Source organism: Brienomyrus brachyistius, unplaced genomic scaffold (assembly GCF_023856365.1).
Source record: "Brienomyrus brachyistius isolate T26 unplaced genomic scaffold, BBRACH_0.4 scaffold75, whole genome shotgun sequence".
In the NCBI taxonomy this organism is placed as follows: domain Eukaryota; kingdom Metazoa; phylum Chordata; class Actinopteri; order Osteoglossiformes; family Mormyridae; genus Brienomyrus; species Brienomyrus brachyistius.
Genome location: NW_026042350.1, coordinates 486217 through 500295, shown reverse-complemented (window position 1 = coordinate 500295; position 14079 = coordinate 486217). Strand labels below are relative to the sequence as shown.

Genomic DNA, 14079 nt, shown 5'->3' with positions numbered 1-14079 from the left:
AGAAAGAGTAAAGTGAGGTTTACTGAGACCACAAACGATTCACAAACTAATTCAAATTTTGCGATGTTTCTTTTTGTGGTGGGTTTTCTGAATTGGATTAGATATGCCTAAAATAGACATTTGATGGGTCTAGGCTGTTGCTAAGGATCACTAAAATCACACGCTGAATAAAAACAAGCCGAGTCGACATGAATGTTTTTGACATTACATTTATTATTGAAAAAGTGTGAGAACCACATCAGAGTATATGTTCTCGGGGCTTGTATCAGTGCGGTGGAAGCCAGCCTGCCTTAATAGAAATTGCGGAGCAAAATTACTCCAGTGATGAAGACTGGGGCTTATTGTTGTTTTAAACTGGACACGTGGTATCCAGCGCGTTATTTAATACAAATTTGTTACTGTGTGAAAATTCAGTAATTGGCATCTTTCCTTAATCCTCATTAACTGATCTCTAGGTATCGGCTAATCTTCTTTTGTCCAGCAGGGGGCAATCTCACATAGTGTGCCGATTTTTTTTACAGGTACTCTAGCCCAATGATTGAGTTAATGGATCGTTCCAGAAAACGAACATTTAGTTACCTAGCTAACAAACCATGACCGGAGGTTCTTATTTAAAAAATAATAATAATAAATCAGCACAAATTTCTTTTCCTCACACTTCACTGTGGCTGTTTCCCATTTTAAAGCTTAATGTGAAAAAGAAAATGCACGGAAACCACGTAGGTTTTATTAATACATATAGCACCATAATGCTACACCAGCTGTCCTTAAAGCCTTTTCTATTTAGATTATTATTGGACATAGCTGTGGCTTTGGGTTTGCTGCATTTAGCAGAGCCTATTTTGAAGCTTGGAGACCTAGCTGCTGTTTAGGGGAAGCTGCTGGCATCTGTGTAATCATGACTGCTTCAAAGGCTTTAGCGGAGCTCTGGGACGGCTCTACAAGGGCAGAGCTGCAGGGCAACCAATATTATTCTATTGTGCTGATGTTCTTATGACGTTTTGACATAAATTGCACCGATTAGCCCGGAAGACCAGTGTGGATCGACGTAATTGGCAAAGAATGGACGTCGCCTTTCTGGAGACATAGACATTACAGGATGTGGCCAATGATGTAATCTTCCCCACACCTGCTGTTGGATACGCTGCAGATAGTCCATCTGTGAGTTCCCATAATGCACAGGGCAGGAGCCCATACCCAAGGCTTTGTCGCTTTTGTGTCCATTTGGTATCTCTTCTGAAAACAAGCAGAAAAGCAGGAGTATCCATGCTCACCTACGTTCGAAAACCGCCAAGGTGTTGAATCACCCAGACTACGTCCAAATTTTAGATTGTAGAACTGTTGCTCCAGTTACTTATTTGATCATCCAATATATGACATTAACATTCTTTGATTCTTTATAAACATTACCGCCGATATTTGTGTAGTAATTTTTAAAGCATAATGCCAAAAAATGCCAGGTTTTTCCACTGGCCACTAGTTCAAGACGTTTCCTAACCCAGTCCGCAGGGAATCCCAAACACTCCACAGCTCCCAGCCAATCAAGTAACGGATACCTGGTACAGATATGTCGGGAGCTGGGAGGGAGCAAAAATGTGGTCTGTCTGGGTGTTCTTGAGGACTGGGTTGGGAAATACCGACCTAATGAAAATGTATGAACTTTAATTTATTCATAGTTATTTTCCACGCAATAATTTGATTGATAATCTGTACAGCGCAAGGCATTACGACAGCTCAGCAGTGAGCAGCGTAAGATTAAGCATCCAGAATTGTGGGCTTGATTCCCCCTGGGTGGTCCATGCAGTCTGTAGATGGGATGGGTGTCTTTCAATTGCCCGTAGTGTTTGAGTGTCCGCCCTGACCTGGACTAGCGTCTCATCCAGGACATGCCCTTAGTTTCCTGGGAAGAGCTCCAGGTTCACCATGGCCTCGTACTGGAGGAGCAGCTATGGAAAATGGACAGTTGCTCGGACTGTTAACTTCATGAGAAGTCTGATCAAACTGTGCCTTATGTCGTATTCTGCATCAGGGAGTTCTGCTTCTTTTTCATAGCAAAAAATAATATGCAGGCAAGCATCAGTGACAAAAACTGTATATATTTTACAAAATATCAAATTCGATGTGATTTTTATATGCAATCGATAAACAGCATGACAATATAAAACAGATTTTCCTCCAAAAAGAAAAAAAAAAATGTACGACTAAGATTCGCTGTACATTATTTGCATTAGTGATGGGTTACCCATCTGTGTATTTCGTCTTGATCTTTTAGAAGTGAGCAGTGAGCAAATGTGACTGCCAAAGATGTTAGAGCATGCCCCCGCAATCCCAAATAGGTCCTCCAGCAATTTTTAAATCATTATTTTAATATTTACTTTTTCAATCCTCAGGAAGGATTTATGAATGAATGTGACCAGATAAACCTAATGAGTTTGAGAGTGTGTTTTGGGGGCTGATGTTTCTTTCTTCTTTTGGTCTTTGGTGCCCCTGCCTCTCCATTGGTCCTCTGCCTCTCAGAAACAGCCCACCTCCTGTGTCTTCCACACACGCACCCAAATTCTGAGCTCCTGCCTCAACACTGCTCTGCCTCAATGAATCCCTCCTTCTCGTGGCCCCCGACGTCCACCTCGGTGTAGGTGGAGCGGCCGTTCTGGTTCCGGAACTTCATGGAGGGCCAGTATTTACTGCGTCGCTGTGGAGACGGCAGAGATCGAGACGTCAGGCGGGATTTGGCAGGGATGGGTGTGGTAAAGGTGAGTAAGCTGATGTAGGAAATCGGGGTGGGGGCTAGGGGGCGGGCAGATGGAGAATATGGGCCACTGAGAGTCACATTATCTGCATATTTGAACCTTCTCAGTTCCTTACTCATCAAAATAGCCATGAAAACATACCACTTATCAGACAAGACGGAAATGAACAGCTACAAAAAAAAAATGTTTTCTAATATATTTTTTTTCCTTCATATTCAGCTCCATGCACTATGGTGAGTGACATTTAATAATACATTTTATTAAATCGTGATGAAAAAAATAATCAAAACAGTCCAAACACGAAATACATCATCTCACAACCACTGTGATGCTCTTTCTTGCCAGCACCAATTGTTCATTGAGCCAAATATGACCTGAACAGCCTTCCCACTTGTGAAGCCTTCCACTCTGCATGCACTTTCCTTTGACTCATACATTTTTCTCTATGATTTGTTGGTATTAGTTCCTCATTATGTTGAGGTTGGACGCCTTCAGCTGCAGAAAATTCAGGCAACTGACAAAACATAAGCAGACTTACAGCAGATTGGATGACCCGTGGACACGGTCCTAGCATGAATTTGGTAGCTTTACAGGTAAAATTGCCTTAGTATTTCAATTTGTCGTCATATTTAAAAATGGCGAATGAAACTAAAAGCTTTTCTGAAACATAATGTTCCTCATGTCACCAGGACTGGAGCTGCGTGGAGCAGCAAAACGCCACACTGACCGGTAAGAGGTAGAGAGGTGGGCTGGCAGCCGGGTGCGAGTTGATGTAGAGTGCTAGCACTGCAAAGGCCAGCAGCAGTACCACGGCTGACACCACCCCGGCGATTACGCCCGTGTGCACCGGCGCCCCCTGCTGTCCTGGAAGTCCCGTTTTCTGACCTGCAAGTGAGAGAGCCGTAAGATGAGCGAAGCGAGATGTGGACGGCGAACGGCTGCGAACTCCGGTACGGTTCAGCGATTTAATTAACGTCAACGTTTACGTGGATAGGAGGGATGTTACAGAAGTCAGCTTCTGTCTTAAAAATCCCCTGACAGGCGTGGTAAATGGATTATGGAGATGAAAGAGACTGACCACCGGGAAATTAAAGAATAATTTAAACAGCCCCCGACTTCTCGCCCACCATCACAAAGGCAGCAGGTGCGTGAACACTAATCGTGGCAACAGCTATAAGAATGAGACACATCAGACTAATTCAATTTGAATATAATGGTCCTTCTGTTACTAATTAAAAGACTTAATCTGCTTCACACCATGTGTCCTTCTTTTGCATTAAACACCTTCTGTTGGACACCCATTACTCTAACATCATGGCCGTCATACTGCACTCAACAGAACCGTTTGTTTTATTTTCCAGATTGTTTGACTAGACTCATCATATGAAAGATTGTCAGACAATAGACGGCACTCCACTGCAGGGCTGGATCTGCCTTTTCAGATGCTCTAGGCAAAGCCTTACTTAGGAGACCCACCTACCATGGAAACTGACGAGCACTGAAGTCCAAGGCAGCTGCTCTTCCATCTAAATCTAGAGCCAGCCCTTCTCTATTGGCCGATTAAGTTAACACACTTGGAGTTTGAGCATGATCGACGCATTTTTACAGGAATTACAATGTACAGACCAAAACAGCACGGAATACAGATGTATAAAGCAGCATATAAAATGAAGATCTAGGCCTAGCTTCCATAACGACCCCATATCACTGGAAGCTTCTGGACGGAAAGTCAAACACCCTACGTCCAATTATCTGAGGCTTTTATCTAAAGAGACTTAAAAGTATTCACGTGTTGCATCAAACGATTCAGGCCCCACATCCTTCGCATTGTTAGCACAATGCTCTATTTGCGGAGCATTACCAGTCCTTACAGTCCCAGAACCGCGAGCCCGCCGGTAAAATTGTTATCGCTCAAGCCCTTAAATATCCTCGGTAAGGCCACCTGTGAAATGCAGGGGTGCATTACCGCATTATGACCAAATGATAATGGCGCTGGCATAGCGAATTTGTTTGTCGGTGCTGGAGAAACGGGGCAGGGATGGGCTCAAGGCAGGAGAGCAGACAGATACAAACAGGGAACATGAAAAATAAGACCTGGCACTGATGACGATGACAACTAGCAAGCAGGAGACTGGTGATGTTTCTGGGTCAGTAAACTTGGCGGTGAGAGAGAAGCAACGCGATATACTTGGTCACCCGACTCCGCTTCTTGTTTTAGAGATTTAATCTGTAATCTAAATGTATTCGCTAACCATCTGCATGAACGAAGCACCGGCACAGAGCAAAGTCTGGCGGCACCAAGACACGGCGAAATCCATAAATCACCGAGCACGTTTACTTCAACTGCATTCCCCTCAGAACCAAAACGAAGGAAAGCACCGATCAGTAGTATCAAAGCCCTCAATAGCAAGAAAAAGTTTCTAAACATCACAACCCTACATCATATCCGTTGATCTAATCATTAAATTATTTGTTCCTGCCTTGTGCATTATGCATTATTCCAAACGACTCCACAGAAACAGCGAGGACAAATAAAACTAATGTACTGCCGTTCGCATCCAAATGCTAAAAGTCCATTTCGGCTCGCTGAAAGTCGTCTATCAAGTGTTTAAACAAAGCATTCGTCGGAGTCCCATTCCTGATATAGTTGGACAAAATCATCTGATGAAAGGAGCGTATGCTCCAACAGCTGTCCGTAGCCTATGACGGCACTGCATTGTGCAATTACGCTAGAACAGAGAGTTCATGAAATGCTGTGTCCGTTTGTTTTGTTACATAACCTGTATTTACAATAATTTATGATGCATTATTTTTTTTTAACTATAAAAAATTACTGCATTAACATTTTGCATGGGGTTTCTTTTTTTTTAGGACAAAGGCAAGAGCTACAGAATTGCACTGTATATAAAAAAGGCTCTCAAACACACCCTGGGATGACTCACGCGGTCTCTCTGTCTTCTACTTAGCGGTGTCTCTGCATGTCTGCTACAGATTTAAGATTCATTTGTGATTGTCATCCCTCTTCCTGAATAGGGTCTGCAACAATTTGGATGGATAGTAAATAACTTGGGACAAAACACTCCATCCATCATAACTGAACTTACAGACATTAACATGCTGGCAGAGGAGAAATGCTCATGTTAAATGGGCATATAGAACTCTCATTGTTCTTCTCCATTCTATGCATATGACAGAGCGCTACAATGTCTGACTGATTCAGTCACACGCAGCAGATTACATAGGGGCAACAGAAAACTTGATTTCATACACCCCTGAACATTATGCACAGATTATGGAGGAACTGGCAGCGTTCTTGCAACATAAATACGTTTTTAGCAGTCTGTCAGAGAAGGACGTGTTCTTAGAGAATATATTTCTTTCACTAAGTGGCAGAATTTGACATGTTGCTATTAGTAGGGATTAAATGAGATGTGGTTTTTTTAAACATGGAAGAGTGAACAGCTGTTTTGCATTTCAAACACCACTCCAGGTGAGAAGACTTCAATCGGATAACTGGGAACTAACGACAATAAGAACTGGGCTCCTCTTTGACTGGGGAGATCTTGAATTGCAGAGTCTTAACGCAGACACATTCGCACACACACACACACGTTTGTAATTATATCTTTGTGGGGACTTTCCATTCATTTCTATGAGGGAAACTCTAATCCCAACCCATAGTTTTTTGGATGTGTTCACATTTTTGTAGGGACCTGAAAAATGGTCCCCATAATGTCAAAATAACAGGTTTTTATCGCAATGGAATATAAACATAATACACAAACACACCGCACATGACTAGAATCCAAATAGTTTGAATATACTCTAGCTCACACCCATCCTAGTTATTAAACTGGGAAATTTGTTTTAATTAGTGTCTGTATTGTTGGGGAGACGCCTAATTAAAGCATTAGATCACAGTGAGAGCTTCTTTCAGTTGCTGATCAAACTCACCGTTGCCACTGTAACGAATGAGGTGTTTAGTATCATCTGTGGATGTAAATAAAACAGGTTATTTATGTGTCGGACGCTCAACGTATTTCAGAGAGCAATTTATTTAAAACAAGCATGCTTTATATACACATTTTAACAATTCTGTCTACGTACACAACTGTGTTTTACAGATTATCAGTAGTCACATAAAATAAAATAAGTGCCATCAAGGAGGGTTAGGTACTCGAATACTAAAAAGCCTTAAAACTGAACAAACTCAAATTCTGATGGTACCTTGTAAATTATTACATTAGTTATGAAAGATTCCTTTACTGGAGAATGCTATGTGCCCAACTTCAAAGAATTCTCCCTTAAAAAGATGCATTTTTAAAAGCCTCATGTGTTTTTACTGATCCTCAGTGATTATGCAGGCACAGAGATTCCTGGGGCCCTAATACGATGGCAGAAGCTAGAACACATATAACAGGAGGAATAGCTGTGGTGTTGCAAAGGCACTTCAGCTGTACTTTAATTTGAAGACCGTGTTGCATGATGGTGGCAGCAGTGCTACTGGAGAAAAATGGGCTAGACTAGCTTCAGACGGGAAGACCTACCTTCTGTCACGGGGCCCTCAGGAAAGGCCCCGTGAGTAGGCGTGGCCCCGGGGCCCGAGGGGCTAAAGCCTTCTGGTAAATCATCCTCCCCGTCCATGTTGTAGTCCTGGCAGGTGAGGTCTTCAGCCTGCTGAGGAGCACCAAAGATGTTACACCTGAGAGCAGCTGTGGGGGCCCTAAATGAGAGACCTTGGCTTCTTACCTCCTTCGAACAGGCATGGTCCAGCCACTCTTGTCTGTGTCGGTCTATTCCATCTGAGCACCTAAGAAAAACACGTGCACATGAATGTGAATTTGGCCCCGCCCCCTCTTCTGCAAGATTCCAGCTCCCTGCATGCGTGAGCGCTGACCCACCTACTGATGCCAGTGGACTGCGGCCTACATGCGCCGTGAACATTCAACACACTGAGATCCCAGAAAGACACGCTTTCTGACGATAAGCCTGCCTCTCCTTCACCACTGAGGTTTCGCACGTGTCTTGAACTCACGATCCTTCACTTCCTGATAAGCGTACATAGATTTGGTTACATGTGGATGAGCTCACTGATTATAGAGAGGTCCATTGAGATAGTAACAATACCCCTTAGAGTCAAGTCAGGCATTTGATTGATTCCCCCAATATAAAGACCCTGTGGTTTCCACAAAGTGGACTCGCGTCTCTTTATGCCGGGAAGCCGCGTAATTGCATTTGTTCAAAGCAGGTTTGATTGCCGGTCAGAGTAGACAAGTTGCATCAACTAACCCCCGTCACTGCGTGTCCATTTTACGTCTCCGCCATGACCAAAAAAACCATATGAGCAAGACCAGAAGGGTCTTGGAAGTGCTCCAGACCATTGTCGACATCCCTCGTATTCCTGGCGTTCCTTATGACAGGAACCATCTCAAGGACAAATCAATGCATCTTTATGGCATTTTTATGGGGCGAGGAATTATAGCCTAGATGATGATTCATTAAGGGGCGAATTCCATCCAGAATAAAAAGTCACATTAACCAATGATTTTACGAGGAAAGTGTCCTGCCTCGGTTCCACCCTTCTGATTTTCAGAAAGATTTCAGCCTCATCAAGTGCCATTTCTCTTCTGATTTGTTTTGGAGGCCCACGGAGAGCATCTCTGGTCCATTCTGGGTTCCAATCACCAGTTTCCCATGAATTTCTTTGCTGACTGGGACCCATTTGATACTGCCAGCTACTGGCAGTCATCCACACGCCAGGAAACAGTACATGAAAATGTGGTTCTTTTGTATTGCTTACAAAAACAGAATTATGCATCATTTTGTACAGATATCAACCACTGTAAACAGGAGATAATTAAATGCATTTCTCCTTTAAGAAGACCCAAGCAGATTAAACCGTTTAAGTGTACCAGGATATTTTAACTGGTGCATGAAACACTTCTGATGCATGGATTCATAGGCGAGAACCAACTATTTTTTTTTGCTAGACTATGCAAGTTGGCACAGGTTTGAAACTAGTTAGAGACAAGCTCATAATCAAAGGAAAGCCTGTTAAGTCTGAACTTTTTATTGGAACATAAATAATACTTTACGATACTGTATTTCAGACTCTGATTTCCCTTTTGTAAACAGACTACTTTTGTTCATAAACAAAACTATTTAAAAAAGCGAAAAACTATTTTAAAAGCCAATCACGGCAGTTCTATTAAGTCCAAAATGCTGGTATTTTTAACAGAAGGTCAGAGTGTTCCTGGTCAGATAGTCACAGCAAACTGCTGTCCTCAAATAAGAGTTTTTGCACCATTTACTTCAAAGATGATTGGCTTCCTGAAATAATGCTTATATCTGGATTACTCACTGCGGAGGGAACAGGCTATTCCACTGTGCGCAAGAGAGCTTAAAAAAATGGTAAATATTAGACAAATATGGAAGGACGGTTCTGTCCGTGCTGATTCAACGCCTTCCATGGTAATGAGAAGGAACTGTGTCCTCACATGCCATAGTGAGATCTATGGTGCAGGAAGTATCCTGCTCTGATGACGAGATTGACCTTTTCACTGAGCAGGAAAATGCATGACTTCCAAATTTCATTTTCCAAACTTCAGAAACAATGAAAGCGTTAATTATCATTTTCGGACGCAGGTCTCTCAAATTCTCCCACATAGCCCATTGGTGTCTGATAACACAATACGCGAGACATGAGAAAATCCCCTGTTATTGCCACTCACACCCCTCTACTGACCTCTGCAGTACGTTGCACCAGCTGCAACCGGACGTCAGGTTTGAAGTGAGGCAGAGCTCACAGGTTTCGTGTTGGAGGCAAGCTAAGGGAGAAAAAAAAAGCTGATACTGGCTAAACAGCTTACTCCAGTATGAAGCAGAGACTCATTTATTCCATGCCCAAGTGATTATTAGTGCTGGGACATGATTGGCTGCTAGCCCTGACACGACAGAATGCTGCAAACTTAGTGGTGGAGATGTCTGAGTGTTGATTATAGAGACTATACTCACTGGGCAATGGGGTGAACTCAAAGGCCGTGTGATTGGCTATCTTCGTGGTGTCAACCTCCACTCGGTGATACTCATATATTGTCCTGCGATGGGCACCTGTTGGAGGTAAGGAGCGTGCACTGACAGCATGTTGCTGCACCCACCACACGAGGAACCACCTCAGGGACGAGAACCTGAGTGCAGCCACGTGACAAGTGATACCTCAGCACCACACTAGTCCGAATGGACCAGAGTGAGTTTTTTTTTCCCAGTGGCAGGAGTGCCAATCCTGCCACCAAGCCCTCAAATTCTCCTGAAAGTTGGAGGACCTCCTTACAGAGCTGGATGTAGATTAACGTCATACCCAGGACGAAGCCATTGCAGGTTACGGGCCTTGCTCAAGAGCCCAACAGAGCAGAATCACTCGATCGCTGGCACCAATCCCTAGCCTCAGAGTCACCACTCTGCCTGCACCTGTTGATCATCCAAAAATTTGGTGGCATTCTTATCCTCTATACTTATTTTATCATTTGCTATGTTCGCTGTGTAGTACAAAAGTACAGTATAGTACAAAATCTTTGGTCACGTAAAAGTAATCACCAATTAACAAAAATACGAATTAGTGTGGTCGAGAAGATGCCCCTTATGACTGACCTGGGCCTTGTTGAGAGGGAAGGAGAGCCATGAATGCATCTGACAGGCCAACTTTCACAGGGTGCAGAGTGGAACCGATCTCCTCCACCGGTAATGGAACCTGAATTGACATGAACATTTCAGGAATTTACCCAGACATTTCAGAAACCGGTCACACCGGTGTGGAAACAACCTTTGTATTACTGCTAAGCGAGACCGAGGGCGACACAGAATGATACCTGTTCTCTTCTTTCCTAGTCCTTCATTTGCCCTTCCTGTCACACCATGTGCCAAAAATTACACTCCACAGGAGAGTTTTTAACAAGCACTAATTAGGTGTCATTTTAATCATCTACTTCTGTCTAAAGGATCCCACCGGTTCATTATTCAAGTAAAACTAATTCTGTACGATGATGCTACTTACCTTGTTTCATTCAGTGCTGCTTAATACTGACAAATGAAGGCTGGTTTTTGTCATTACCTTTATTTTTTTCTTTCGGATTTTGATAACTCCTCTCAATCTTATTATTCAAATGTACTATGCAAAATAGTTGCAGAGTATTGTTCATTAGAGCCAGTTGTTTTTAGAAATTTGTTGCCGTGACAATAAAGCCACTTCTATTGAACTGAATCGAGAGAGAGAGAGAGAGAGAGAGAGAATGGTGAGATTTTGAGGGAGGGAGAGAGTGAGAGCAGGACCTGACACCAGTAAGTAATCAAACTGGCTCACGTCTTTATAGCTGAAGACGATGGCGCCGGAATGATGAAGGACAGTCTGGAAAGTGAAGGCCCCATCCTTCTCCCGGCCTTGAAGACGCACCCTATCCCACTGTACCACAAACACCTTTCCTGTGGGGGTGGTTCAAGGGGGGCGAGTTCAGCATGCTGTTGAATTATGTGGTCACATGACCTGCCTCCCTCCCCCCCCCTACTCTCACAAAAAAAAAACCAAAAAAAAAAAACCCTCCCGTCCACCTACCGTTGTCCATGTACTGCACTGTAGACTCCCTGGAGAAGCTTGGATCAAAGTTAGCCATGAGTGGGGCGATGTACTGCGTGGCGGTGAGGACGCGGTGCACCACGTCGCCCGTGAAGATGAACCCTAGGAGAGGTCAGACGTCAGGGCCGAGGACGTCACGCTTCCCCTGGACCCCTTCACCCCGCAGCTGCCTCAATACGTCATTCCCCGGAAGTGAGGAAGAACTCCGAGCGAGGTAGCGGACAGACCATCTGCTTTAAGCTTGGGCCGAGGAGATCAGGTAGTACAACAGCTTCAGGATCGATCCGTTGTGCCACATCTACTGACTTTATCTACCTGTCCCTGAGCTGGATTGACAGCCAATCTAGAAAAAAATTATTACGCTGAAGCTCTTTGCAGGAGAGCAGAGAACCGTCTGCCAGGGCCGCAGACACCATACATATACAAGCGGAATTCCTACGAATGATTCAACATGAACCTGTTGCTTTTATAATTACAACCTCTCATATAGTTACAGCGTGTTGATTGCATCAGCTGCACGACTAAGAAGATCTAACCGGACCTAAAAATGGACTGCGCTGCAATGTTAGCACAGGAATTTCACAATGTTCGTCGGGACGATAAAGTTTGAACCATGAAACAAAATCTGGCTGTTATAGTGATAACAGAGATTTTAGTAAATCGGGGACATAAAAGCATAAGAATAACTTGAAGGATAAAAACCAAAATGGATCCGAGACCAAACGCTGCCGGTCTGAAAAAAACCTGATGATCTTCACATTAGCGGATGTCAATATGTGTGAAATTAAATTTTGCTTAAAGACAGAAAAGAGGAACAAAGACGCAAAATGCTGGCAAACTGGATCGGTACTTTTCAATAATTTATTCATTCATTCATTATTACTGATGCAGTGTAATGTCAAGAAGAGTTTTATGCAAGCACGGAGAAATTACCACTAATTAGACTGGGTCCCAGTACTTCAGTACGTCTAGTATGGTTTTGTACTTTATCTCCATTCCAAAAATAGAATATATACAATATGGTGAATTTACTGATTACCAAGGAAAGGCTCCAGGCACCAAGGGGTGAAGGGGGATAGCATCTGAACGACTCACAGTGCCACTCTGTCTGAGGGCCAGTTCGCATAGCGAAGCGTCCTACCTCCAGTTGCTATGGTGATCTGCCTCAGGTAATGGCCGTAGAAGGGGAAATCAAAGGAGAGAGCCACCCGCTGGAGAGAGGGGGAGAGGGAGGCCGGTGTTTGGCTTTGTGTGACTACAGGTCAAGGAAGTTGCCACCAAAAGGTTATACATCTGATTTATTAATTACCAAGCTCATGAAAAGGTTTAGTAATCTTGGCACCAGAACGAATTGGTGGAAACATATTAAATGTGTCAGCTGACTGTCATGAATTACCAGTTTAAAAAGCCCTAATTAAGTATTATCATCTGAATGGCATGATATTGATTAACACAGAACATATAACCCAGCCGGGCCTAGAGGGGACGCCCTCCTCATTCATTATCTCTTTTTAGATGATCTTCTGCTTTAAGTTAAGAAACTCAATGTGCCAGAACCTCCGAGAACATTCCCCTCCTTATCGCCTTTCATCTGCGTCTTAGATTCGTTGGGGCGGAATCAGCATCCATGTGATGCATTGAAAAGAAGATCATAAGGAATAGATTATGAGCAGAGCGGAGCATTAGGCTTGCTGCTGGAGCCTGCCTGCGTTTCTGGGTCTCACCGCAGCCTGCCGGTGCGTGTTGGACAGGATCCCGTGCATTCGAACTTGGCTGAGCCGTGGGTCGTTCAGATCCACCCAGAGGTCTTCTGTGTGCTTGTCGGCTGGTCCAAAACTTCGCCATGTGTAATACCGATGAGAGTCCTCCTGAGAGAGAAAAATGCTTAGTTGAGTGTAGCTTTTTGTACCATAAGTGACCGTGATATTTTTACCTTAATTTTCTCTTAGAATAAAATCAATCAGCCAACAGACCAACCAACCCACCAAATCCATAAAAACAGATATATCTATCTCTATCTAATCTATGCCTGCCTATCTATCTATCTATCTATCTATCTATCTATCTATCTATCTATCTATCTATCTATCTATCTATCTATCTATCTATCTATCTATCTATCTAATCTATCTCTGCCTGCCTGAATGCCTGCCTTCCATGCCAAAGCTACCCAGAAGTAGGGGGCAGCGTGTGGCTCAGTGGGCTAAGCCTGTGTCCTTGTAATCAGAAGGTTGCAGGTTCGAACAAAGCCTCAGCATGTCTGCGGGTCCTTGAGTAAGACCCTTAACCCCCAGCTCCCTGGGCGCCACTACGGGCGGCAGCCCTTCGCGGTCAACTTACTCTACAAAGAGCAAGTTGAGGGAGGCGTAAAGATTATTGATCCCCTGTAGGGAAATTAAGTGTCAATTAAAGTCATATTCCTGTATTTCATTCCTCACAAGAATAATCTTAGGAAGTTCTTCAAAGCCTTAGTCAGCCACAGCCTTTCCAATCAGCACTCTCTTGGTCGTACGCATAAATGCTCCACACAGCAGGTGCATCATGGTCCTTCCAGGCGGAGCGAAAGTATCAAGCTCACTTCAGCTACAGAGTGTGATTCCCCAAAAGTCTATCCATAATGCAGCCAGAATGGCCAAACGCAAACAGAATTTCAATCCATTAAACAAGCACTATGTAATCCGTGTTCATTGCAGCTACTGTTAC

The 14079-nt window shown here is 43.6% G+C and overlaps 1 protein-coding gene and 1 long non-coding RNA gene across 7 annotated transcripts in view; one reads left to right on the top strand and one right to left on the bottom strand.

Annotated features, from left to right (window-relative positions):
- Window positions 1-193: 193 nt before the first annotated feature.
- Window positions 194-14079, bottom strand: part of LOC125726755 (plexin domain-containing protein 1-like) — a 29687-nt gene continuing 15801 nt past the window's right edge. For 2 of the 3 annotated variants that reach the window (XM_049003196.1, XM_049003198.1), the window contains exons 3-14: window positions 13101-13244; window positions 12518-12587; window positions 11356-11478; window positions 11107-11225; window positions 10398-10497; window positions 9765-9860; window positions 9496-9577; window positions 7500-7560; window positions 7298-7427; window positions 6705-6740; window positions 3478-3635; window positions 194-2692 (exon numbers count right to left, since the gene is read on the bottom strand). In XM_049003196.1, coding sequence (XP_048859153.1) covers window positions 2573-2692; window positions 3478-3635; window positions 6705-6740; window positions 7298-7427; window positions 7500-7560; window positions 9496-9577; window positions 9765-9860; window positions 10398-10497; window positions 11107-11225; window positions 11356-11478; window positions 12518-12587; window positions 13101-13244 — 1239 coding nt within the window. In that variant the 3' untranslated portion in view covers window positions 194-2572. The remainder of the gene's footprint in view (window positions 2693-3477; window positions 3636-6704; window positions 6741-7297; window positions 7428-7499; window positions 7561-9495; window positions 9578-9764; window positions 9861-10397; window positions 10498-11106; window positions 11226-11355; window positions 11479-12517; window positions 12588-13100; window positions 13245-14079) is intronic. The other variant, XM_049003197.1, reaches the window with a different exon arrangement.
- On the top strand, window positions 2622-5499 carry LOC125726758 (uncharacterized). Of its 4 annotated transcripts, none has more exons than XR_007388388.1 (4): window positions 2645-2753; window positions 2970-2983; window positions 3214-3343; window positions 3440-3999. It is a non-coding gene; the product is annotated as an uncharacterized LOC125726758 (long non-coding RNA). The 4 variants fall into 4 exon arrangements; XR_007388389.1 differs by lacking the exon at window positions 2970-2983 and adding an exon at window positions 4112-5499 and having other exon boundaries at window positions 2658-2753; window positions 3440-3894; XR_007388386.1 differs by lacking the exon at window positions 2970-2983 and having other exon boundaries at window positions 2658-2753.